General features: G+C 40.5%; 1 protein-coding gene across 1 annotated transcript in view; it reads left to right on the top strand.

Annotated features, from left to right (window-relative positions):
* The window catches only part of myg1 (myg1 exonuclease), a 41,847-nt gene that overhangs the window by 8,295 nt on the left and 6,364 nt on the right, over positions 1-27,188 (top strand). The window contains exons 3-6 of the mRNA XM_061726713.1: positions 359-518; positions 4,572-4,721; positions 6,555-6,677; positions 18,490-18,671. Of these exons, the coding sequence (XP_061582697.1) occupies positions 359-518; positions 4,572-4,721; positions 6,555-6,677; positions 18,490-18,671 (615 nt within the window). The remainder of the gene's footprint in view (positions 1-358; positions 519-4,571; positions 4,722-6,554; positions 6,678-18,489; positions 18,672-27,188) is intronic.

Genomic DNA, 27,188 nt, shown 5'->3' with positions numbered 1-27,188 from the left:
GATAAATACATAAATAAATACTGGTTATTTTCTCTTGGTTCTGTCCCGTTTTAATCAGCAAAGTTGCTGCCGTGTTAAAAGACACTGTTAGGAAAGGATCTATTTAGGTACAAACATGTACATCATTTACAGTTCAAAATCGTTCTCAGATTCAGAAAAACTTTATTTATCCCCGAGGGGCAATAGCAATTGTTCTGTACATGTAGTAAATATCTAATCTAACAACATAAATATCTGCGGCTTGCATATCTTTTTTTAATTATTTAAAAAAAAATAGAGCGGGTGCGGCTTATAGTCCAGAAAATACGTTAATTAATCTATATCAGTGTATTTACATCTGTGTCTCTTCTCTCTTTAGGAGTTTTGCAGAGACGTTCAACAGCATCCGTCCGGAGAAGCCGTGGGTGACCAAGCTCAGCTCTGCCGGCCTGGTCTATCTGCATTTTGGTCGTCGACTGTTGGCTCAGCTGACAGAGCTGAAAGAGGACGACGGGCAGTTGGAGATGTTGTATGACAAGGTGAGAGGATGTGGATATCAGATTTATGGCAGGTAGTGGATTACCACTGATTGTGTTTCATTTACTAGACAAACATTCTCTTGGAAACACAGACTGCGTTTACATGCATCAATAACCCTTTTAAAACCCGAATATTGTCAATAACCCGGTTTTGCACGGCCGTGTAAACACCAATAACTCCTTTGAATAACCTGAATTTGCTCATATTCAGGTTTTTAAAAACCCGAATATGACCCCTGGGTTACTCCTTTTAAAACCCGAATATTTGGTCATGTAAACGTTAACGGAATATCCCCATCAAACGGATCAGGAATTTGTTTTCTCATGCTCTGTTCACAAGGAATCCTGGTCTTTTGAGTCCAGGAAGTTCTTATAAACACGGAGAAACACAAGACCAGGCCACACTTTTGGAGTGAGGAGGAGACTAATCACTTCATAAATGTAATGAAGGATATGAACATTTCTGCATTTGTAGACGGTAGAAAGTACTGGGATAGCCAGATTTACAAGAAGGTGAGCGAAAAGTTCCGCGAAGCAGCATTTGTTTTGAATTTGGATACAGGAAGAAGAAGCTGAAATGACGGGAATTGTGTCATGATGTTTTCCGTGAGTCACTGTTTTGATCGAGATATCCCGAATGATTAATCACCATGTATACAGGGAGAACCCTGTTTGCTCACGCATGTAAACGGAATATTCCGAATGTTTCAGTAACCGGAATATTAGCAATAACCCGAATTTTGACTGCATGTAAACGTAGTCATAGATTTTCCGCTGGTCTGATCTTGTCCAAAAAAAAACCAAAAAGCCTCAAATGGTGAACTGAATCTAAACCTTTCGTCTTTCCTCATGAAATCAGAGAATGGATAACAAGATAAAATGATAACAAAAGGCTCGTGTGTGTGTGTGTGTGTGTGTGTATTTATGTATGTTTATAAGAGAGAGAGGGACAACGAATGAAAACTTGGAGCTGTATAAGGTCAGTAGGACATGGAGAGCCTTCATCAAGAACTGGATGGGACTGTGGAAGACGACTTTAGAGTCCAACTGAGAGCCAATTGCACAAGTTGCCATCAAGTGCAGTATATGCCAAGGAGATGCTTTATCCCCACTGCTGTTCTGCTCAGGCCCAAACCCTCTCAGTCAGATCATCACAAAGAGGGGCCATGGATTCCGGTTCCAGAGTCAAGCAATCAAGCTGTGTAAGACATCAACTCACTGATGCACCTCAGGATATACAGCAGCATTATCAGAATGCCTTTCAGACTGAATAAATGCGCTCTAATGGTGTTAGAGAGGGCCAAAAAGATCTCAGCTGAAGTGGTCGAATTACCAGAAAGCAGCATTACGGATGTTCTGAACAGTTACAGATACTTTGGGATCCTGCAAGCAGATGGAAACTATGAGGAGGCTGCAAGGAAGTCGGCCTCAGTCAGAATACCTCAAGAGTCCTGTGGTTTTGAGTAGGGCTGGGTATCGATTCAAATGTCAAGAATCCATTCGATTCTGATTCTTTATATTCAGAATCGATTATCTTGATTCGATATTGATTTGGCTTAGTGTTATTTAAAATGTTTTTTGAGCTGTTGCCTGAATTATATGACTGTAAAATAACTAGTGAAATAATAATTTCACAATAATTATTGTGAAATAACTAAGAAATAAATAACTCAGACAGGCTTTTCATTATCCATTTAAAGGGCAAAAAAGAAAGAAATTGCAACAGTTCATGCAGTAAACAAATCATTTTAGCTTATCTAATTTATTCTGTCACCACGCACACATATTGCCATGAAGCACCTGGCATTTTTCAGAAGTGTCATGACAAACTGTGTGTCCGACTACTGGGATTAAAGTTCACCTGGGGAAAATGATGGGAAAAAAAATCGATCTTTAGACATAAGAATCGATTTTTAGGAATTGATATGAGAATCGATTTAGAATCGGAAAATCGATTTTTTTCAACACAGGCCTAGTTTTGAGAAAAACAACAAAAACACAAATTAAGACATTTCCGTTCCTTGACAAACCACTGGGGGTCGGCTCCAAAAACAAGTCAATCTCTATTGAAGCCAAGTTTTAAATATCCAACTTGGCAGCGGGAATACACTTATTTACAGCTTAGTTAAAAAAAACAACTGTCTTTTATATCCATGACAATTGTGCGAAGTGGGGGTTTCATAGTAGCACATCAGGCTTTTTTTCAAATTTATTTTACCTTTATTTTACCAGGTTAGTCCCATTGAGATCCAGGATCTTTTTCAAGGGAGACCTGATCAAAAATGGCAGCTTTAAAAGTTACAGACAAAACAACAACAACAACAGAAATAGAAGGACAATGCATGATAGCTCACAAAACCGTGCCAGTAAATAAGTTACAATACTTAAAAACAGTGACAAGTACCAACAGAGTCATTTAAAAATGTATTTGTAAGAGCTTTAAAATCAGACAATGAGACTAATGTGTTTAGCTTCAGGTCTTTTTGGAGGCTATTCCAAGCAAGTGGGGCAGAACAGCTTGGTAAAATGATATAAAGTAAAAAATTTGTGTATAATCAGGGCCGTACATTTAAGACTGACAGCTGGCACAGCCAATGGAAAGTCACTTTTCCCACATAACGCTTTTAAACTGTAAATGGAGACCCAGCAGGGCATAACCGTTCTTATTTCAAAGAGAATGTGTGTTTTTGTGCTGTTAATGTTACTAACCTGACTGGCTGTGGGTTAGCCTGGAAGGGTCTGGGGATGCTTGGCTAAGGGCAGGCAGCTTGTGTTAACCGTATTGGTTAAACAAAGCAGCCAGTTCTGATTTAGCCCCTGAAACGGCATTTAAAAGCAGAAAGGGAAGCTCACCGCCGGAGCTCTGCAAGTCCTCGTTTCAGCTCTAGCAACACTCCTGTGTATTTTGTGTAGACATAGGCACATAAACGAAATTAATTGAATATCAAATTTACAAGCAGTCGTTTATTGAAGAACTGCAAATAATTTACTATTTACTCTTTGATTTAGTAATTTTGCTGTCATCAGCGAGTGTGATGACTCATACAGTTTAACGTAATGCTTTTCAAACAGTTCAGGCAGCTGGAGGCGTCAGCACCCCCTGCTATTCGCAGAAGCGATTTTAATCTGGAAAAACCTTCGGTCATCATGAATATTAGAGCTGTTAACTCATTTCATCTTTGGCCTTTTGATGTGTCTTTTTTTTTTTAAAGCCCCAGGTAATCTTTTTACTCACAGCTGGGGTTTTATTTATTCCAGGACGCTTCATGTCTTATCCTTTGCTAGTTCAAACAAACTGAACCTCTGTTTTTGCCCAAAGCTCAGTTGCACTTGCAAGCCACTTGTAAAATGTCAGCTCTCTGGTAATTGACCTTCCGGTGTACCGAGAAGTTGACTCTTCGGGACTAAATATGTCTCTGCTCCTGGCTACTGTGGCTTTACTGTGATAAGGCAGGTCTTTCCTAACATCTTTTTGGGTAACCTGCTGTAATCCAAGTGCATTTATCATTTCTACAAGTCTTCTTGGTCTTTACTGTATTAATGCTCAACATGCGCATAAACTACACTTCTTCTTTAGCGCCGCCCTAGTGGCTCCCTGGAGATTTTTCAAAATAGTTTGACCTTTTTTTTCTCTTTTTTCTTTTTTAAAAATTTTTTTCGTATTTTTTTTCTCTTTTTTTTTTAAATTTTTTTTCTTTCCTTTTTAATCTCGACGTTTCGACTTTTTTCTCGAAATTGTACTTCAACATTAATCTCGACATTTTGACTTTTTTCTCGACATTTTGACTTTTTTCTCGACATTTTGACTTTTTTCTCGACATTTTGACTTTTTTCTCGACATTTCGACTTTTTTCTCAACACTTCGACTTTTTTCTCAACATTTCACCTTTTGCCATTTGCCTTCATTCTAAGACTTTTCATTTTTTGCGGCTCCAGACATATTTGTTTTTTTGTGTTTTTGGTCCAATATGGCTCTTTCAACATTTTAGGTTGCCGACCCCTGTTATAGACGCTTAACCTCCAAAGTCCTGTGTCTCTTTTACGTCCTCACAGCTCTATGAGAACTTCGTGGAGGAGGTGGATGCGGTAGACAATGGCATCTCACAGCGTGATGGAGAGGCTCGTTACGCCATCTCCACCACACTGGGCGCACGTGTCGCACACCTGAATCCTCGCTGGAACAGCAAGACTCAGGATACTGATGTGAGTGCATGTGTGTATCTGCATTTATGTACCGTTTGCCCTCGCATTCAGAAGCATATAGGAAGTCCCACATTAATCCTAAAGTGTGTTAATCTGTTATACTGAGCTGTGATGATGGAATTTATTCATGCATTTTGTTATAGTTAGGGGTGTAACAATATATCGTGCCATGAAATTTCGCGATGCAAAAACGTCACTAAACGTGTCGTGGAGGTGACAAACTGTATCGCGATATTTGGTTATTAATATTAATCTACTGTGTTGACTAGTAACGCGCATCCGACCACGCGTGCCAACCGCGCCTCGACCCGCGGACCAAAATCTTACGCCGCTCAGAAGAAACTAGTCCCGTTTTGCGGTCCCGTTTTGAGCTCTGAATCTTTACTTATGTAAGGCTGGTGTAGAGTTAAGCCTTACCTTATTAAATTAAACCTTTTTGGGGTCGTGAGTAGGATAAACACGGGGCAACTTCTTCCGAGTTCCAGTGTACTTTAATGTCCCTCAACAGTGTAGGATTTTAGAACATCAACACAGCACCTAGTGCCGTACTGTGGCGTATCACTCCGCCCAATCTAAAACAGACTAATCAATACAGATAAACTGACTAGTGTCATTATAGTCCCTGATTTACATCAGAATATAAAGAATATATTTATAAAATAATGAACCCTGAATTACCAAAATAACCTTAACAAAAATAAATGGTGAGCATGAATAAATATTTTTTTATGATGTAAAATTGTATGTATTTATTTACTTTTATTTACTTATTTATTTAATTTTAGTTGTTACATTTCTGGAAAAGAAAAAAGTCAAGTCATACATGAGAGAAACTATTCAGTTTGTGGCAAAATATTTGTACTTGTATGAAACTGAAGATGCATAATGCAAACCTGACATTTACTTTTAGTTCAGTTTGTGGAAAATGGTTGGCCTGGCTTTCTCTTTAAAACTTAAACGGTTATAAAGCATTACAAACTGTAACAATAGGGCAAACGCACAACATTGTTTTGTATTTTGTGTCTTTCAAATAAAAGACCATTTTTTCCATATGTCATATGTTCCTCATTCAAGGTTGTTAAAAAAATACTGCTATAATATCGTATCGTTATCGTGACCTCAATATCGTGTATCGTACCGTATCGTGAGATTAGTGTATCGTTGCTGTTTGTAGTTTTAAAAGTGAATATTTGCAATAAGTGTAAAAATGGTTGTTTGATGAATGAATTGGGTATTTTTGGATAGGATAGGATAGACTTGATGCATCAGGTGTTACATCTATGACCTGAGCCGGATTTATGGTGAACTGACCTGTTGAACTCTCAAACATGGCTTTTTGTAAGAACAGAAAAACCTGATGGATTTATCTGCCATCCATGATTGTTAAAACCAGGACCACTCAGCTGCATACAGATTGGAGGTCAAAACATTGCACTGTCTTTGTGCCTGTATTTTTGTCACGCTCTCATGGATTTCTCCTCATGGGGCCATAAAAGTCAGGTCAAGCTTTGTGCAGATTATGACAGAAACCTGATGAGGCAGAGCTGTTAGGATCCCTGCTTAGACAGACTATCACTTGTGTTTTGCCTGAGATACAGTCTTGGTAAACGTCTTTCTAGTGGAATTTAGACACTACTTGTTACAAAAGATGTAAAAGATAAATATTTGGAACCAAAAGGCAGGTATTATGGTTTCATTCCATTTGATTAAAGTGCCATTCAAATTGATACATGTGTCAAAGAGCTAAATATCTTCATCCTGAATAAGATCCATTTTGTGTTCATATGATTGCAACATCTACCGGTATGTTTGATTTATGCATTTTGTCACTAGGAGGGTTTCAGGAAGGCAATGAAGATGGTTGGGGAGGAGTTCCTGGACCGCCTGGATTTCTACAAATCCTCCTGGCTACCAGCTCGCACACTTGTGGAGGAAGCCATTAAGGAGAGACATCAGGTAGTTTTTATAGTTTTTGTTGTTTTAAAAACAGCTTTATATTTCTTGTTTCTTTCACATGTGTTTAATTGTTTGAGTGTCCATTTAATAGAATAAATGTGCATCTCTCAATGTACAGGGAATATCAAACATTTATCTATAAAACATCTGCAGTGGGGAGGAGTTTTTCACCACTTATGTTTGTTTCTGCATCCTTGTATTTGCTGCTTACGATGAATTAGAGGTTAAACAATTAATTATCATTTTGCCAAGATATGTACTATGTTTGTTTTTTTTCTTCAACCAAGTAGTTTAAATAATGCAACAGCTTATATTGACAGCGAGGAATAGAAGATATTGCCAGCCTGTAAGTTTTATTTCTTTGTTACTGCTCTTGTTTTAGCATGCGAGATCTAAAAATACAAAAGCTAAAAAAAGCAAACTACTTTTAAGCAGTCGGAGATGAAAACCTGCAACTATGGGCAGCATTTGCAGTTGAGGTCAATTTTTTTTGTCTCCAAAGAAACTATAGGACCTTTCCCCAAAATACTGACCAACGACTGCATTATAAATAAAGCTTTACATCGTAAAACATTGTTTTAATGTTAACACCCCTTTTAGTTCACGTTTTAATTTTGAAATATTGATTGATTGAATTGTTTATTTCGAACACATAAGGAAAAAAATATAAGATTTTAAAACAAATTCAAAACATACAGAAAAAAAAGCAACAAAAACGTAATACAAACAGGGGAAAAAAAACAACCAGTGTCCGAAAAACGAGCAGGTAGAAGTAAAACTTATTTAACCCTGCCCCTTTGTTACCTCTATTATAAATTAAACATAAATATTAATAATAAATAGCTGCAATTTACCTAATAGGCTATCGATTTTCCCATTGGTTGTGCCTTTGCACCTAACCAGCTAACAAACACAATCTTTCCTTAACATAACTCCTCAACCAAATAACTTCCCAGAACTTCCTTTTTGTACCGTTTTTTAAATTGATTTATATTTGTACATTGCTTCAACCCATCACCCAACCCATTCCATAAATCCACTCCAACAACTGAGATACACATGCTTTTCCTTTTTTTTTTTTTTTATACTTTATTTTTGTAGAAAAATCATACAAAAAAAAAAAAAAACATACAGAATAATATACAACAGTCGGTCACCTATACATTGATACACACCCTATTCTCATGAGGATACATGTCAGTCCATACAGAAATGGGTCAGTGGACATATCTTGTGGTCATATACACAATCCATTTATCCCAGTATTGCAGATATTTTTCCATCCGTAGATTTAGTGAGAAGGTCATTCTTTCCATATTTTGAATGTTAGACACAGTATCTATCCAGTCTGTCTTTGTCGGAGGAGAAGCCTGTAACCATCTTCGCGTTATAGCTTTCTTGCTGGCTGCTAGCAATATTTTAAGTAGGTACTTATCGCGCACCAATAAATGGGGTGCGATGTTGCCCAAAAAAATAACAGAGAAAGAGCAATCAATTACATCACCAAAAATATTTTGTATTGCCTGTATGATCTCTTGCCAATATACATGCTTTTCCTTTTAGAATGAAAACATTGTTTTTTTAAATGATATTTTCCTCTTAAATTATAACCCCCTCCCTGTCACAAAACATTTTCTGTAAATTGCCTGGAAGTGAATCAGTTCTCGCTTTGAATATTGATTTGTAGAGTTTTTAGTTTGACAATGTCCCAGAATTTCAACACATGCGACTTTAAAAACAGTGTGTTTGTGTGATCCTTATAACCCACATTGTGAAGTATCCTGATTGCTTTTTTTTGCAGTCTGAATAGCGGTTGTAAATTGCTTATATATGTGTTGCCCCAAACCTCCACACAATAATCCAGATATGGTAATACTAGTGATGAATACAGAATGTGCAATGATTTATAATCCAGCATGTATCTTGTTCTCCCCAATATTGCTACACTCTTTGCCAGTTTTGTTCTTATATGATTTATATGGGGTTTCCAAATAAATGTCAAAGTTTTATTTACGCAAATGAAGTGCTCAAAATTACCCCCAAATAAGTGATTGATTGATTGATTAATTGATTGATTGATTTGACTTCAAACCACGCTTAAGCAATGAATAAACTTTTGAACCTCACCTGAGTGGTCAGTCTGCATTTCAACCTCACTTAGTGCTCCATTACCAGAGCTCATGTGACTTCAGCACTTGATTGAGAGAGACTCTTAAAAGCTGATATTACTGGGACTCAGACAGGAGATAATGGATGCTCATTTCCAGGAGGAAGACTCGTGCCATGCCCATTATTTTCACCGTGGAAACATTATCTGTATGTTGCATCATTACAAAGTCACAGCCAGCAAATTCAAATAAAAATCAACCTGGATGTGAGCAAAGTGCAAGAATGCCAATAGTTTGGAAAGGAATATAGTTAGAGACATCAGTAAAAAAAACCAACAAACAAAACAAAAATGGAATATGGTGATGGGAGAATAATGCGGTTGGGCTGTGCTGCTTCAGGTGCATTGGATCATGGGAAAAGATAATTATTTTGATATTTTGCAGGATAGCAAAGAAATTGTTTTGCCAGTCTGGCTTTAGGTTGCCACTAGCTCTTCGATAAAGGCGATAACCCATCTAAATTCAGCTTAGATCTTATGAAGGATACCACAGTCAAAGTCCCGGAGTGCTCTTCTGATTGCCCAGATCTCCAGTAAATTCACTTAAATCTCACTCACTCACTCATCTTCTCCCGCTTATCCGTTACCGGGTCGCGGGGGCAGCAGCCTCAGCAGGGATGCCCAGACTTCCCTCACCCCAGACACCTCCTCCAGCTCTTCCGGGGGGAGTCCGAGGCGTTCCCAGGCCAGCCGAGAGACATAGTCTCTCCAGCGTGTCCTGGGTCTTCCCCGGGGTCTCCTCCCGGTGGGACATGCCTGGAACACCTCCCTAGGGAGGCGTCCAGGAGGCATCCGGTACAGATGCCCAAGCCACCTCAGCTGACTCCTCTCAATGTGGAGGAGTAGCGGCTCGACTCCGAGCTCCTCCCGGGTGACCGAACTCCTCACCCTATCTCTAAGGGAGCGTCCAGCCACCCTGCAGAGGAAACTCATCTCTAAGGGAGCGTCCAGCCACCCTGCGGAGGAAACTCATCTCTAAGGGAGCGTCCAGCCACCCTGCGGAGGAAACTCATCTCGGCCGCTTGTATCCGCGATCTTGTCCTTTCGGTCACTACCCAAAGTTCATGACCATAGGTGAGGGTAGGGGCGTAGATTGACCGGCAAATCGAGAGCTTCGCCTTTCGACTCAGCTCCCTCTTTACCACGACGGTCCAGTACATCGACCGCATTACTGCGGACGCTGCACCGATCCGCCTGTCAATCTCACGCTCCATTGTTCCCTCACTCGTGAACAAGATCCCGAGATACTTGAACTCCTCCACCTGAGGCAGGACTTCTCCACCCACCCGGAGAAGGCATGCCACCCTTTTCCGGTCGAGAACCATGGCCTCGGTCTTGGAGGTGCTGATTCTCATCCCTGCCGCGTCGCACTCGGCCGCAAACCGCCCCAGCACATGCTGGAGGTCCCGGTCTGATGAAGCCAACAGGACAACATCATCTGCAAAAAGCAGAGATGAAATCCTGAGGTTCCCAAACCGGATCCCCTCCGGCCCCTGGCTGCGCCTAGAAATCCTGTCCATAAAAATTATGAACAGGACCGGTGACAAAGGGCAGCCCTGCCGGAGTCCAACATGCACCGGGAACAAGTCTGACTTACTGCCGGCAATGCGAACCAGACTCCTGCTTCGATCATACAGAGACCGGACAGCCCTTAGTAGAGGGCCCCGGACTCCATACTCACTCAGCACCCCCCACAGAATGGCACGAGGGACACGGTCAAATGCCTTCTCCAGATCCACAAAACACATGTAGACTGGTTGGGCAAATTCCCATGAACCCTCGAGCACCCTGCGGAGGGTATAGAGCTGGTCCAGTGTTCCACGACCGGGACGAAAACCGCATTGTTCCTCCTGAATCCGAGGTTCGACTATCGGCCGTAATCTCCTCTCCAGTACCCTGGCGTAGACTTTCCCCGGGAGGCTGAGAAGTGTGATCCCCCTGTAGTTGGAACACACTCTCCGGTCCCCCTTTTTAAACAGAGGGACCACCACCCCGGTTTGCCACCCCAGCGGTACTGTCCCCTTCCTCCATGCAATGTCGCACAGGCGTGTCAGCCAAGACAGCCCTACGACATCCAGAGACTTGAGGTACTCAGGGCGAATCTCATCCACCCCCGGTGCCCGGCCACCGAGGAGCTTACGAACCACCTCGGTGACCTCGGCTTGGGTGATGGATGAGCACGCCTCCGAGCCCCAACCCTCTGCTTCCTCAGTGGAAGGCATGTCAGTCGGGTTAAGGAGATCCTCAAAGTATTCCTTCCACCGTCCGACAATGTCCCCAGTCGAGGTCAACAGCTCCCCACCAGCACCATAAATGGTGCCGGCAGAGTACTGCTTCCCCCTTCTGAGGCGCCGAACGGTCCTCCAGAATTTCCTCGAGGCCGACCGAAAGTCCTCCTCCATGGCCTCCCCGAACTCCTCCCAGACCCGAGTTTTTGCCTCCAAGACTGCCCGAGCCGCGGCCCGCTTGGCCTGCCGGTACCTATCTACTGCGTCAGGAGTCCCACCGGCCAACATAGCCCGGTAGGACTCCTTCTTCAGTCTGACGGCATCCTGTACTTCCGGTGTCCACCACCGGGTTCTAGGATTGCCGCCACGACAGGCACTGGAGACCTTGCGTCCGCAGCTTCGAGCCGCCGCGTTGACAATGGAGGCAGAGAACATGGTCCACTCGGACTCGATGTCCCCCGCCTCCCCCGGGATCCGAGAGAAGCTCTCCCGGAGGTGGGAGTTGAAGATGTCCCTGACAGAGGGCTCAGCCAGACGTTCCCAACAGACCCTCACAATCCGTTTGGGTCTGCCCGGTCTGTCCAACCTCCTCCTCCGCCAGCGCATCCAACTCACCACCAGGTGGTGATCAGTTGACAGCTCAGCCCCTCTCTTCACCCGAGTGTCCAAGACATGCGGCCGAAGGTCAGATGAAACGACAACAAAGTCGATCATTGACCTCCGGCCTAGGGTGTCCTGGTGCCACGTGCACTGATGGACACCCTTATGCCTGAACATGGTGTTCGTGATGGACAAACTGTGACTCGCACAGAAGTCCAACAACAAAACACCACTCGGGTTCAGATCGGGGAGGCCGTTCCTCCCAATCACGCCTCTCCAGGTATCACTGTCATTGCCCACGTGAGCGTTGAAGTCCCCCAGTAGAACAATGGAGTCCCCAGTTGGAGCACTATCAAGTACTCCTCCCAGGGACTCCAAGAAGGCCGGGTACTCCCCACTGCTGTTTGGCCCGTAGGCACAAACAACAGTGAGAGACCTATCCCCGACCCGAAGGCGCAGGGAAGCGACCCTCTCGTTCACCGGGGTGAACTCCAACACATGGCGGCTGAGCTGGGGGGCTATAACCAAGCCCACACCAGCCCGCCGCCTCTCACCCTGGGCAACTCCAGAGTAGTGGAGGGTCCAGCCCCCTTCAAGGAGCTGGGTTCCAGAGCCCAAGCTATGTGTGGAGGTGAGCCCGACTATCTCTAGCCGGTATCTCTCAACCTCACGCACAAGCTCCGGCTCCTTCCCCCCCAGCGAGGTGACATTCCATGTCCCCACTGTGAGGGTTGATGTCCAGGGATTGGGTCGTCGAGGCACCCCGCCACGACTGCTACCCAGCCCACAATGCACCGGCCTGCCATGGTCCTTCCTGCGGGTGGTGGGCCTACTGGAAGGCGGACCCGCGTCGCCGTTTCGGGCTGAGCCCGGCCGGGTCCCACGGGCAAAGACCCGGCCACCAGGCGCTCGCCTACGAGCCCCGACCCCAGGTGTTAAATCACTTAAATCAAATTCACTTTTTTTTGTATTGCATCAAAGTAATCTCAAGTCACTTTAAACAGAAAGCAAACTATTTCAATACAGTTCAACTAAATTCCCTCTAATTGTATCCCAGTTCAATCCAATTATCCATTTTTCAGTAAACCCAATTCATTTCACCAGAGTTGAGATTCAAAATTCATGTAACTCCTGTTCATAAAATACAGCTTAGCTAAAGAACCCATGAAAGTGTTCATTTCAGAGCCATCTCCCATCCCGAGCAAGGATTAAGCGATGTTAGAGGGGAACAATCCTAATTAACAGGGAGACAAAACCTGCAGCAAGTTAGCATCAGGGAAGGAAGCCATCTGCCTCGGCCAGCAGGGAAAAAGGTCTACCAACATCGAGAAAATGGACCATAAATATCTGTCTGAGACCCAACACAGAATAATTGCAGTAAAATGACAAAAATGTAAATAGAACAGTGTGAGGGAAATAGCCCAGTGCATTATGGGATGATCCCATGATTAGATACAGTACATTGTGTCTTTAACATAAGTCTAGGGCTGGGCGATATATCAAGATTTTAACATATATCGATATATTTTCAATCGCGATATGGTACGAGACAATATCGTTTATATCGATTTTAATTTTTTTTTTTTTTTTTTTTTTATGATTTTGATATAGCTTATTTTGTGACAAATTGACTTGAATGTTTTATTTGAGATTTGCACAAATTTTTTGTTATTTGCACAACTGTCAACCTCAGTGGAAAAGTCTGCCTGTTACTGTCTACATTGCACATTGTATTTTCATTTAATTGTTATGCAGGAAAGGGATATTTGTTTTATTTTAATCAAGAAGCATTTTTATTCTATATATGCAGGCAGTTTATTTTTATTTCATTTGTTTTCTACATTTTGATATTGTGCAGACCTTTGTTAATAAAGGTAACTGTGTTACATTTGGCACGAGGCTTTGTATTAAAACTGACTGTTTTTTTTAAGGGTTTGCCTCAGAAGAAAATGAAGCTAACAGAGATGCTATGCTATAATGCTTTGGGGGAAACCCCAGTTATGTCACAGAAAAAATATCGATATATATCGAGTATCGCCATTCAGCTAGAAAATATCGAGATATGACTTTTACTCCATATCGCCCAGCCCTACATAAGTCTACATCTAATTTAAAAATTACCCTGAGAAAACAAACTTGTATTAAAGTAATGATAGAGCAGTTTTTTTCATAATGCTTCAACTGCTTTCTGGTCTGAATCCAGTTCTGTTCATTGCTGTTTCCCTCAGTTCTTTGTTGTTTTGCCCATGTCTCCTCTTGAGTACGAGAACATAGCGTGGCAGCTCGTCACTCAGCTTAAATGATTTGCATGTCACCCGTACCCGACTGGAAACACGGTCTCAACCAGCATGATTCAGCAGTCACAAGTAATATTCATCACAGAGCTGAGGAATGATTTGCAGCAACCTGCTCTCCGGCTTGTATCTGTTGGAGTTTGCACATGTTTTAGACGCCTGAGTGGAGATTTGTATTCACAATCATCTAGGCAAGGCAAATGTATTTATATAGCACAATTCAACACAAGGTAATTCAAAGTGCTTTACATTGACATTAAAAGCGGCAAGACATAATAACAAATAGGTAAGAATAAGAAAAGAAGTAAAATAATAAAAAGCACAAGCTGTTAAAAAAAAATAAAAATAAATAAATAAAAAATAAGGGCAGTAGAGTACAGCAGGTTTAATTTAAGAGTACACTTCAGTAAACAGTAATGTTTTTAACCCTGATTTGAAGGAGCTGACATCTAGGGCTGGGGATCGATTCAAATGTCAAGAATCGATTCGATTCCGATTCTTAAGATTCAGAATCGATTCTTAAGATTTGATTCGATTCGATTCCGATATTGATTTGGGTTAGTGTTATTAGGGCCCGAGCACTTGCAGTGCGAAGGCCCTATTGTATTTGCAGGAATTTTTATTATTTTTTTTTTTCTTCTGACAAAGTGATGGCCTTTTTGCCCCCCTTAACATGCCCAAAAAGTCACCAAATTTTGCACCCAAGTCAGGCCTGGCGAAAAATTTGATATTTAATGGTTTGCATTAATGGGCGTGGTAAAATGGCTCAATAGCGCCCCCTTGAAAACTTTGTGCCTCAAGCCCCACAATACGGTTTGATGTACATGCACGAAAATCGGTACACACCTGTATCATGGGACAACTTAAAGAAAAGTCTCTTGGCGTCATGCCCGAAACCGAACAGGAAGTCGGCCATTTTGAATTAATCGTGTCACTTTGGCGCAATTTATGCCATTCCTTCGGCAGTTAATTCAGCCCGAACCGTAACGTGCACCCAGGTGTGTTATACATCAAAATGTGCGTCTCCATCCTGCGACCACACGCATTACTTTTCTCTTTCAAAAGCGTTACCGTGGCGACGCTAGACGCCAAAAGGCGCGCCCACCCTTCATCTGGTTGGTTCAGACAGAAAAAACTTTGCGCCTCAAGCCCCATAATACGGTTTGATGTACATGAACGAAAATTTGTACACTCCTGTATCATGTCGCAACTAAAAGAAAAGTCTCTTGGCGCCATGGCCGAAACCGAACAGGAAGTTGGCCATTTTGAACATTCTGAATTAATTGCGTAATTTTGGAGCAATATATGCCATTCCTTCGAGAGTTAATTCAGCCCGAACCGTATTGTGAACCCAGATGTGTTATACATCAAAATGTGCGTCTCCATCCTGCGACTACACGCATTACTTTTCTCTTTCAAAAGTGTTACCATGGAGACGCTAGACGCCAAAAAGCGCGCCCACCCTTCATCTGATTGGTCCATATTTGATAGTTCCCCAAAAGTCACCAAATTTTGCATGCAAGCCAGGCCTGGTGATAAATTTGATATTTAATGGTTTGCATTAATGGGCATGGCAAAATGGCTCAACAGCGCCCCCCGGAAAACTTTGTGCCTCAAGCCCCACAATACGGTTTGACGTACATGCACGAAAATCGCTACACACCTGTATCATCGTTCTGCTATCAGGCGCCACTACTATGGAACCAACTTCCAATCTGGGTTAAGGGGGCTGACACCACCTCCACCTTTAAAACTAAACTTAAAACATTTCTGTTTAGTAAAGCCTATAGTTAGTGTCTAGTAAACCTCTAGCTGGTGTTGGTAAATCTCTAGGTAGTGTAAACTTTAGTGTGTCAGAGTCGCTCCTGTGGTTTCTTGTGCTGGCCCCCCCCTTCTCCTCCCTTTTCTCTCTTTTGTCCATGTTGCAGCATCCTTTGCCGGACACCGGAACCTGCAGGTGGTCATGGGTGGCTTGTAGCTTGCATTACGGAGCACAAGTCTTTCCCTGACCCTGCACCCCAACCTGGGACTTGCTGATTGGGCCGGAGCTTCGGGAGCTGCGTGCTGGCCTGCGGTCCCCACCCCTGGTCATCCCGTTGCTGCCCCCCCCTTCTCCTCCCTTTTCTCTCTTTTGTCCTGCAGGTGGCCATGGGTGGCTTGTAGCTTGCATTACGGAGCACAAGTCTTTTCCTGACCCTGCACCCCAACCTGGGACTTGCTGATTGGGCCGGAGCTTCGGGAGCTGTGTGCTGGCCTGCGGTCCCCACCCCCGGTCATCCCGTTGCTGCTTCCACCTGCCTGCTGTGCTGTTGCCGTCCCTGACCCACCAGTCTGGCCCTCGGCAGGAGGGTCCCCCCTGATGAGCCTGGTCCTGCTCAAGGTTTCTTCCCTCCTAAAGGGGAGTTTTTCCTTGCCACTGTTTGGCTTAAGGTTTTTCTCCCACTAGGGGAGTTTTTACCTGCCATTGTTTATGTAATAACTGCTCGGGGGTCATGTTCTGGGTATGGGTCTCTGTAAAGCGTCTAGAGACAACTCTGTTGTATTAGACGCTATATAAATAAAATTGAATTGAATTGAAAAAATTGAATCATGGCACAACTTAAAGAAAAGTCTCTTGGAGCCATGGCCGAAACCGAACAGGAAGTCGGCCATTTTGAATAAATTGTGTCATTTTGGCGAAATTTATGCCATTCCTTCGGCAGTTAATTCAGCCCGAACCGTAACGTGCACCCAGGTGTGTTATACATCAAAATGTGCGTCTACATCCTGCGACACCACGCATTACTTTTCTCTTTCAAAAGTGTTACCGTGGCGACGCTAGACGCCAAAAGGCGCACCCCCCCTTCATGTGATTGGTCCATATTTGATAGTTCTCCAAAAGTCACCAAATTTTGCATGCAAGCCAGATTTGGCGATACATTTGATATTTCATGGTTTGCATTAATGGGCGTGGCTAACGGTTCAACAGCGCCCCCTAGAATACTTTTCTCTGCCATAACTTTTGAATGGTTTGACATTGAGAGTTGTGGGTGGTGTCATGGGACTCTGTAATGAGTCCTTAAGCTTCGTTGGCCTTAATTAGCCCCGCCCCTTCTTCTGATTGGTTGTCCCGATTTTCTGCTATAACTTTTGACTGGTTTGACATAGAGAGTCGTGGGTTGTGTCATCAGATTCCTTATGGAGTCCTTGACCTTCATTGGCCTGAATTAGCCCCGCCCCTTCTTCTGATTGGTTGTCCCTATTTTCTGCTATAACTTTTTAAGGCTTTGACATAGAGAGTTGTGGGTGTTGTCATTTCTGAAATGCTTATGGGGGGCGGTGGACGTGAGTGCGAGGGCCCGTTCATCGCTGCTTGCAGCTTTAATTAAAACTGTTTTTTGAGCTGTTGCGTGAATTATATGACTGTGTAGTTCTGCAACATATTAATACTAGTATTATATTGAGATTCAACAGCAAGTATTGCAGCTAATGATGCTGTAAGGACCAATCAGCTCCCAGAATGCTGATAGAACTGCTTTCAGAAACATCATGTGGGTCAGAATTATCAAACAGATCCAGGGAGGAAACAGAGACGGAGGAAATCGGTTTTATTTTTTCCTACATTCCGTTTTTATTTGTTCCATTTTTGGTCTACTTGTGTTTTTCATTTTTGAGAATTTGGTTTTTAGCATTTTTTGCAAATGTAACCCCAAGAAGGTATATAAAGTAATGAAATATAGACAATTTATGCAACTATAACCTAACACTTTAATGTTTTCATACCTTTAAACATATTTAAAGGCAAAAACATGGCACCAGTTATTCTCGTGTCCAACAAAACATTCCTTTTTTGGGCATAAACAAAAAAAATAACCAAAAGTTGTAATGTAATGATGAAAAAAAAATAATACATAAATAAATAAAAGAAAAACCCTAACCGATTTTTAGGAATTAATATGAGAATCGATTTAGAATTGGGAAATAGATTTTTTCAACACAGGCCTACAATCATCCCTGGCTATAACAACGGCCAGCATGTCGGTTAAAAAAATAATTAAAGTTGGGATTTTATGGAGCTCTTATTTGGTCTAATATCAGTATTGCTGATTTTAATAAAGGGGGGTTAATAATTTCAGCCTTAACTGTAGGTGTGATTACAGTGTGCAGTGATGCCTCTAAAACGGTCACAGCGGATGCGACGATAGCAGCAGTTATACAAGAAAAGGATAGGCTTTTTTTTCTTTCTTTTCCTAGTGTTTTCACTTTCCTTCTTACAGACTTGCTATAAGTGTGATTTTTACCATTTGGCTTCACTCCCTTTATCTGATTTTATTGAAGTTAGTTGGAGGTAGCCTGTAATAAAGATTTCGTCCATTTGAACCATCCAATTACTTGGAAATTGTCAGCGGTGTGTTACACAGTCTAATGTGCAATCACTTTTTTCTATGTCCCAGTTTAATAGTACACTATTTTGTCCAAAGCAAATTGTAGTTATTTCTGCTGCCATTGAAAGTTTCCACAGCTTGTTTGTTTCCTGTTTCCAGGTTGATCCCAGTGGGGAGGTGGTGGTGTTCTCCCAGGGTGGCTGTCCCTGGAAGGAGCATTTGTTTGCCCTGGAGAAGGCGCTCAAGATAGAGACTCCTATCAAGTTTGTACTTTATGCAGACCAGAATGGCCAGTGGCGGGTCCAGTGTGTTCCTGCTGGGCTTAACACCTTCCAGAATAGGTAGGTTCTGATTTAAGAATGTGTAGTTCAAGAACCACAACTGAAAGTAGATCCATTCTCAGTTAAAGGCTGTTTATTCTCTGTACACTGTGGAAAACCTGCATGCAAAACTTGGAGAGTTGTGGCTCGTACTTCCACGTCAGAGGTGGGTAGAGGAGCCAAAAATTGTACTCAAGTAAAAGTACTGTTACTTCAGAATAATATGACTCAAGTAGAAGTAAAAAGTAGTCATCCAAATAATTACTTGAGTAAAAGTAAAGTATTTGGTGGAAAAACTACTCAAGTACTGAGTAACTGTTGAGTAAAGACCGATTCAAACAGACAAAAGTACAAATAATAATCTTCAGGCAAATTAAATCAATAAAATAAATTAAAATTAATAAAAAATAGCTTCAATTAAAATAATCTTAAAGTAAATTCAAGTACTTTAATACATAATAAAATAAATAAAATAATAACAGAATAAAAAAAATAAATTAAGCACAAGTAGTAAAAAATTTCAAGCCTTTGTACTTTTCTTTTTTAACCAGAACTAGAACAAACATGAACTCATAGAAACTCTGTGTGTGTTTGAGTCTGTGTATATGTGACAAAACATGCAAAAACAAACATTTTTCCCAAAGAATCACCCAGTGATGTCATGAGATTGACGCGTACGTGGATAAAAGGGATAAAAGAAAAGTAACAGCTCAACGTAGCCTAATGTAGCGGAGTAAGAGGAACAGTTTCTTCTTCACAAATCTACTCAAGTAAAAGTAAAAAATACAGTGATTCAAAACTACTCCTAAAAGTGCAAAATTTCCCAAAACGTACTCAAGTACATGTAATGGAGTAAATGTAACTCATTACTACCACCTCTGCTCCACGTAGACAAAACTTCCTGTACTATACACAAGCTTTCCACATGTGTGGAAGTTGATTGAGCTCTGGTGACAATCATAGCACGTGATTTAACTTTCACGCTTACCGTACCATTTGACAGCTACTCGCTGAGGGTTGACGAGTTATACAGTGAGAAAGTAACTCCTACAAGGATGAAAATACATGTGTGTTGAATGAAGGGCAGACTTTATTCAAGGCTTTGGTTTTGTTCTCACAATGCTCTCCGAGGAGCTGAAAAGTAGTAAACACATCCAACACCTTGATAAGAGTCACCTGAGTCCTTTTTTTTTCCATACACACCCCCTCTCACTAAGGTATTTTTGTTTTCCTTCCAACTGTTAATTAGACCCAGAGCTTCAGATAAAACACGCTGACACTTTACGTATTTGACAGATGGTGTTTTTTTTACAGCGACTATTTGTGGTCTCCAGGACCTCCATAAATAATCATGAAAGTGAGATTCATGCTTTTGTTGAACAAAGAATGTACATAGAACACCATTATCTGCACACAGGCTTCTCATAATGTGGATTTAAATTCGACCACCCTAAGGGTACGGCTCAGTTTTAGCCAAGCCAACTTTATTTATAAATCACTTTAAAGCAGCACTATGTAACTTTTCCACCTTAATCTAATATTTCCAGAGTCATTGTGATGGTACATCAACTTCCAACAGGTTTAATGACACCAATCGCCTTCACTGGCACTATGTAACTTCGAGGTGGATGGTAGGAACTCTTCCACTCTACTGGTAAAGCACTACCGCTTTTGTCCAAAGGAGCCGCCAAACTCAACAAAAGCTGAAAGTTACATTGTGCTGCTTTAACAACAGCAAGCACTGAACATGAAACACACTAGGGCTGGGTGATATATCGAGATTTGAATATATATCAATATATTTTCAAACGCGATATGGTACAAGACAATATCGTTTATATCGATTATTAATTTTTTTTTTTTTTTTTTTTTTTTTTAGGATTTTGATATAGCTTATTTTGTGACAAATTGACTTGAATGTTTTATTTGAGATTTGCACAAATGTTTTGTTATTTGCACAACTGTCAACCTCAGTGGAAAAGTCTGCCTGTTACTGTCTACATTGTATTAATTGCACAGTGTATTTTAATTTAATTGTTATGCAGGAAAGGAATATTTGTTTTATTTTATTCAAGAAGCATTTTTATTCTATATATGCAGGCAGTTTATTTTTATTTCATTTGTTTTATACATTTTGATATTGTGCAGATCTCTGTTAATAAAGGAACCTGTGTGACATTTGGCACGAGGCTTTGTATTAAAACTGTTTTTTTTTAAGGGTTTGCCTCAGAAAAAAATGAAGCTAACAGAGATGCTATGCTATAATGCTTTGGGGGAAACTCCAATTATGGCACAGGAAAAATATTGATATATATCAAGTATCGCCATTCAGCTAGAAAATATCGAGATATGACTTTTGGTCCATATCGCCCAGCCCTAAAACACACGTTACGCCACTAAAAGACATGGATTCAAAAACATAAAATGAAACATAAAAGTGCAGCAGCATTTTGCACCAGCTGAAGATGAGATAGGGTAGACTGCCTAACGCCAATTTACAAGGAGTTACAATAATCCACGTGGCTGGTGATAAAAGCATGGATCACTGTTTTAAAATGATCATTTGATAAAATAGGCCTTATTTTTGCCAACTGTCTCAGATGAAAGAAGCTACATTTCACTGCCGTCAGCAATAGAGAAATTAAATATTTGGACATATACAAGTGTACTGAAGTCAAGGGGAAGTAGCAATTTGAAGTTAGCAACGATGAAGGTTATTGAAGAATGCTTTGATTGATAGTTTTGAAGAAAAGAAAACAACAGCAGCAGCAGAGGTGAAGCTGTTTAGTCAGCCAGAAACATTTCAGTGAAAAAAGCCATGAGAGTTAAACATTTACCACCGAATAATTGATACAATTTAATAGGTCCCACTGGCCCTGATTTTTACAGTTCTGGCTTACTGGGGATTAAAATAAACCAGAAAATTGGATCTTTGTATTTTGAAGCCAACAGAAAAGGCAGCTGGTACAAATTGTACCCATCATTCTGTTATTAGGGCGTCTCCTTTTATTTAATAGCAGTCTCAGTTGAGTCAAGTGTAATTTGAGAATTATTTGACAATTGGCAATTATTTATAAAGAAAGGTGAAAATGAAAGATATTTAAAACAACCACCGTTTTACAAGCTGTACTTGAATGTGCCAAGTTTGGTGTTCTCTGATCAGAGATCAAAGTGTAATGAGTCGAGGGAATCCTGATCGAAATATGTGAATATTGAATTACTGTTGTCACTTTTCAAAGCAGTGGAAATCAGATTCACAGTCAGTCCTCCAGATTTTAAGCTCCTAGTGCCTATTCCTGTGTTTACATATGAACAAACCCTTACAACATTGACTACGTTTACATACAGTCAAAATTCGGGTTATTGCTAATATTCCGGTTACTGAAACATTCGGAATATTCCGTTTACATGCGTAAGCAAACAGGGTTATCCCTGTTTACATGGTGATTAATCATTTGGGATATCTGGATCAAACCAGCGACGCGCGGAGAACGTGATGACGCAATTACCGTCATTTCCGCTTTTTCTTCCTGTATCCAAATTCAAAACAAATGCTGCTTCGCGCAACTTTTCGCTCACCTTCTTGTAAATCTGGCTATCCCGGTACTTTCTACCGTCTACAAATACCCAAATGTTCATATCTTTCATTACATTTATGAAGTGATTACCGTATTTTCTGGACTATAAGCCGCACCTGCATACAAGCCGCACCCACTCTATTTAAAAAAAAAAAGTAATGCAAGCCGCAGATATTTATGTTGTTAGATTAGATATTTACTACATGTACAGAAGGATTTTGAACTGTAAATGATGTACATGTTTGTACCTAAATAGATCCTTTCCTAACTGTATCTTTTAACACAGCAGCAACTTTGCTGATTAAAACGGGACAGAACCAAGAGAAAATAACCGGTATTTATTTATCCATTTATCTGTTTGAAATCTGCTTCTACCTACTTCTATCTGCTAAAGAAGAAGTAGTGTATTCTTCTTTGCATTTATTTTGTCTTAGTTTTGATTCTAATTCCGGTTAGAGCGCCCCTAGCGGTGGAAGAAAAATCCACAGAATAGCTGCACCTTTGTATAAGCTGCATGGTTGAAAACCTATGAAAAAAGTAGCGGCTTATAGTCCAGAAAATACGGTAGTCTGCCTCCTCCTGGTCTTGTGTTTCTCCGTGTTTATAAGAACTTCCTGGACTCAAAAGACCAGGATTCCTTGCGAAAAGAGCATGCGCAGAAAACAAATTCATGTTCCGTTTGATGGGGATTTTCCGTTTGGCGTTTACATGACCAAATATTCGGGTTTTAAAAGGAGTAACCCAGGGGTCATATTCGGGTTTTTAAAAACCGGAATATGAACAAATTCCGGTTATTCAAGGGGTTATTGGTGTTTACATGGCCGTGCAAAACCGGGTTATTGCTAATATTCCGGTTTTAAAAGGGTTATTGACTGCATGGAAACGCAGTCATTGGTTTAAATACACAGCTCATAGTTGTGGTCAGGCTGCAGCCGCTCCAACAATGAGGACAAATTATAAGAAAGTTTTGGGTTATCTAGGTTATCTGAGCAGTACCAGGTCATATCGACATAAACTGCGCTGTCTAATTATATGGCTCATTTGAAAAATTTCTTGGAAAATTAAAAGGTTTGGTATGGTACATTATCAGCAGATCATTTGGCTCATTGGGCTCCTGTGGGACACAGAGTTCTGCCTCCAAACATCGGCCTCATTCCAGCAGAGCCCAGGGCTCCGGGCTGATAGCTGCTCTTTGACGCTGCTGCACCCAAAGACTCTTTTGCCACAGGGAAGTGTGCTTTGTGTAATGAAGTGTTTAGCTATTGGTTTTTCCTTCAGTTTTGGCCATGTTCGGTCTACAACTCCACTATTTATTACCTCATTTATTAATTCTATCCATTCTCTCTAATTGTATGTATAAGCTCATTTATGCAATGGTTTTCACCAGTTGTTCTACATCACTTTGACCTGTCTTTGTTCCCTCTCTCCCTCTAGTCCATGTACACCAGCTCCTGCAGCTATTGTTGATAATAATTTCCACATGTCATTGCATTAATGAGGTCTTGAACCCTCCAGCATATAACTTAAGTGAGAGGCACGTCAGCCGGACTTATTAGCATTCTCATCTTGTTACGCTGTACGTAATGAGATTGGAAATGATACAATGACCCCCTGTCTGAATATGTTGGCCTATTAACACCCATATCCCTTACCTCTCCTCTATTCCTTAGGAGACTTGTTCACGGGCAGACCTGTAATACTCTAATGTTGGTGTTCATAGCCGGTTTGTTGTAGGATCGTTGTCTTTTATCAGAAACTAACTGGACTAGGCCTGTGTTGAAAAAAATGATTTCCCAATTCTAAATCGATTCTCATATTAATTCCTAAAAATCGATTCATATGTCTAAAGATCGATTGTTTTTTTTTTTTTTGGGGGGGTTGGGGGGTTATTTATTTATTTATTTATTTATTTTTCTCTTATTTATTTATGTATTTTTTTTTTCATCATTACATTACAACTTTTGGTTATTTTTTTGTTTATCCCCAAAAAAAGGAATGTTTTGTTGGACACTAGAATAACTGGTGCCATGTTTTTGCCTTTAAATATGTTTAAAGGTATAAAAACATTAAAGTGTACGGTTATAATTGCATACATTGTCTATATTTCATTACTTTATATACTGTCTTGGGGTTACATTTGCAAAAAATGCTAAAAACCAAATTCTCAAAAATTAAAAACCAAAATAGACCGAAAATGGAACAAATAAAAACGGAATGTGGGAAAAAATAAAACCGATTTCATCCGTCTCTGTTTCCTCCCTGGATCTGTTTGATAATTCTGACCCACGATGTTTCTGAAAGCAGTTCTATCAGCATTCTGGGAGCTGATTGGTCCTTACAGCATCATTAGCTGCCAATACTTGCTGTTTAATCTCAATATAATACTAGTAGTAATATTTTGCATAACTACAGTCATATAATTCATGCAACAGCTCAAAAAACAGTTTTAATAACACTAACCCAAATCAATATCGGAATCGGATCGAATCAAATCTTGATAATCGATTCTGAATCTTAAGAATCGGAATCAAATCGATTTTTGACATTTTAATTGATCCCCAGCCCTAAACTGGACGTTAGCGGCATCAATTCTTCTGTTTTTATAGCAAAGAATAATAATAATTTTTAAAAAAAACATACATTATAGGTAGCTGAAGGCTGCTCATTTTTAGTTGGTTGTTGCTGGTTTAAATAATAAACTTCACCAGCAGAAGATTTTATCAGCTGAAGTTAATTAAATGTAATTCTGGTAAAGCTGGAATGAAAAATGTATTTATCTGCTCTCTGCAGCCGGTGTCTGCACTCAGACAAAGATTACTTTGTGAGTGAAAGGGAAAAAAATATGCAACACACCGCACAACAAGAAGTGTTTTCCTGCAGTTGTTCAGGAGCATTTAATTTCATATTTACTACTGCTGAACTCATGTTTAGGTTGTGAGCCTGCGTTGAAAAGCATTTTAGAACAACTCAAAACTGCTGCAAGCTACAACAGAAAGATGCTTATAGGTTTTTTACTCATTCTTGCCCTCCTTCACTTGAAATATGTTTAAAAGGTAAATCTAATACAACGTGATAGGACTGATCCAGGTTCATTAAGTAGATTGGTGAAACGATGGCAGATAATACCGTGAAGAACGATGGAGGGAAAATGAATTATTGTTGGCTGTGTGTCAACTATTGAAGATGTGGAGACGAGTAAAGTCATGCATTTATTAATTGTAACATTATGAGTCATATCCAATGGAAACATGCACTATTTAGTCATTCCTTTACTCAAACCCCCCCTCACTCTTGCTGTTTGATGTTTTTCTGTGTGTGTCAGAATTTATTTCCCCTTCTGGACAATTTTTGGGAGCCTTTTTCAAATATAGATTCATGCTAGAAAAAAGAAAACTTCCAATGACTTGTGTAAATGAATGCTTTTCTCACAAGTGTTAATCCTTAAAAATGCAACAACTGAACCGAGACAGTGTTTTTACTTCAATAACTAATATGTTATACTTCTTGTCATTATTTCAGAATAAATGTTTTGTCAGCTGAATAATTTTAGAAGATGTGCAGGACTAGGGCATGAGAACTTCGCATTAGCAGTAATTTAATGCCTCTTTTATACACAATACCGTTTGAAGAATGACCTAGGGCTGTGCGATTAATCGATTTTAAATCTAAATCGGATTTATTAATCAAGACGATGTTAAACACAGGAAAATCGGAAAATCGATTTTCCTTTTTTGCAGCTGGCTGCATTACAGACGGAGCTCGTCTAGTCATCTTTGTTTGGTCAAGAAAATTGTAAATGTTGTCACTTTACTAAACTCAAGGAGGATTTACAGTATCTTTCAATTGCACTTCATTCCCAATAGGGAAATTTGTTTGCTATTTTTCTTTAAAGAATAAAGATAAAATATTTGAAACAATTTATTCCATTGTCTTTTGTAGTTTTACCAAAGAAATCGAAAATCGGGTTTTCAGAGAAAAAAATCTGGATTTTATTTTTGTCCAAAATCGCACAGCCCTAGAATGACCCTTAACCTGTAAAGCTGATATCAGTAAACATGTAGAATGGGGAATTTGACTAAATTTACATTGACGAGGTACTGCAACTGAGCTTTATTGTAAAGAAATACATTTCCTTCCTCCCTATGAACTCATTTTAGTTTGCCTCATGTTTGCCTCATGTTAGATTTGTCACTACCTGGTTTCTAGGTCTGCCTCAGCACCCTGTTTTTTTTTTTTGTTTTTTTTTTTCCAACTGTCTTTTTTATGTTTTACATAATCAGTCCTGGTGCTTTTATTCTGGGATTTATCGTTCCCGCTGCTGATTGTGGAAGGTTTGAGGGCAATAGGGAACCTTGTGAGCAAATTGCATCCACAGCCACAGGAAGAGGGTGGAATAGCTTTTTGATTTACTTTTGGTTCGACCAGTAGCTGCTTTGGTAGATAGCCGTCCACGAGCTCCCTTTTCAACAGCTCTCCAATTAGTTTTTTTCCCTCTCTTTTCTCTTTCCACACCTTTCTTCTGTGTAGAGTATTTTTCTGTACGTTCTATAATTACCTTTTTTACTTTTAATCGTTTTTCTCCCGCCCGTTTTGTTCTCTTCCCATTAGTCAAATGTTATTTCCTTTTGTGTCTTCTCCCTCTCCTCCCCCATTCACCCATTCCACTATCACACTTTCTCACTTTTCACACCTTGCATCATTCCCTTTCCTTATCTGTCCGTTTCCCTTTTTTTTCCCCCCACACCATCGCAGAAGCTCAGGTGTCAGCATGTTTTTTTTTTTTTTTTTTTTACAAAAAAGACAGTCTTCTATTTATGGCCATGGTCCACCTCAAAGGTTTGATTTAATGCAAACATGGTAGTTGGTGAGGAGTTACACGAGAACAATGACTTATGAGTTGGATGAAAACAACCAGATGGCTCCTTCTCTGGGTGGCCTGCCTCCTCCCAGTAGGCTCGTG

This window comes from Cololabis saira, chromosome 8 (assembly GCF_033807715.1).
Source record: "Cololabis saira isolate AMF1-May2022 chromosome 8, fColSai1.1, whole genome shotgun sequence".
NCBI classification, from domain to species: Eukaryota; Metazoa; Chordata; class Actinopteri; order Beloniformes; family Belonidae; genus Cololabis; species Cololabis saira.
The sequence above is the reverse complement of the archived record's forward strand: the minus strand, read 5'-3'. Positions and strand labels throughout refer to the sequence as shown.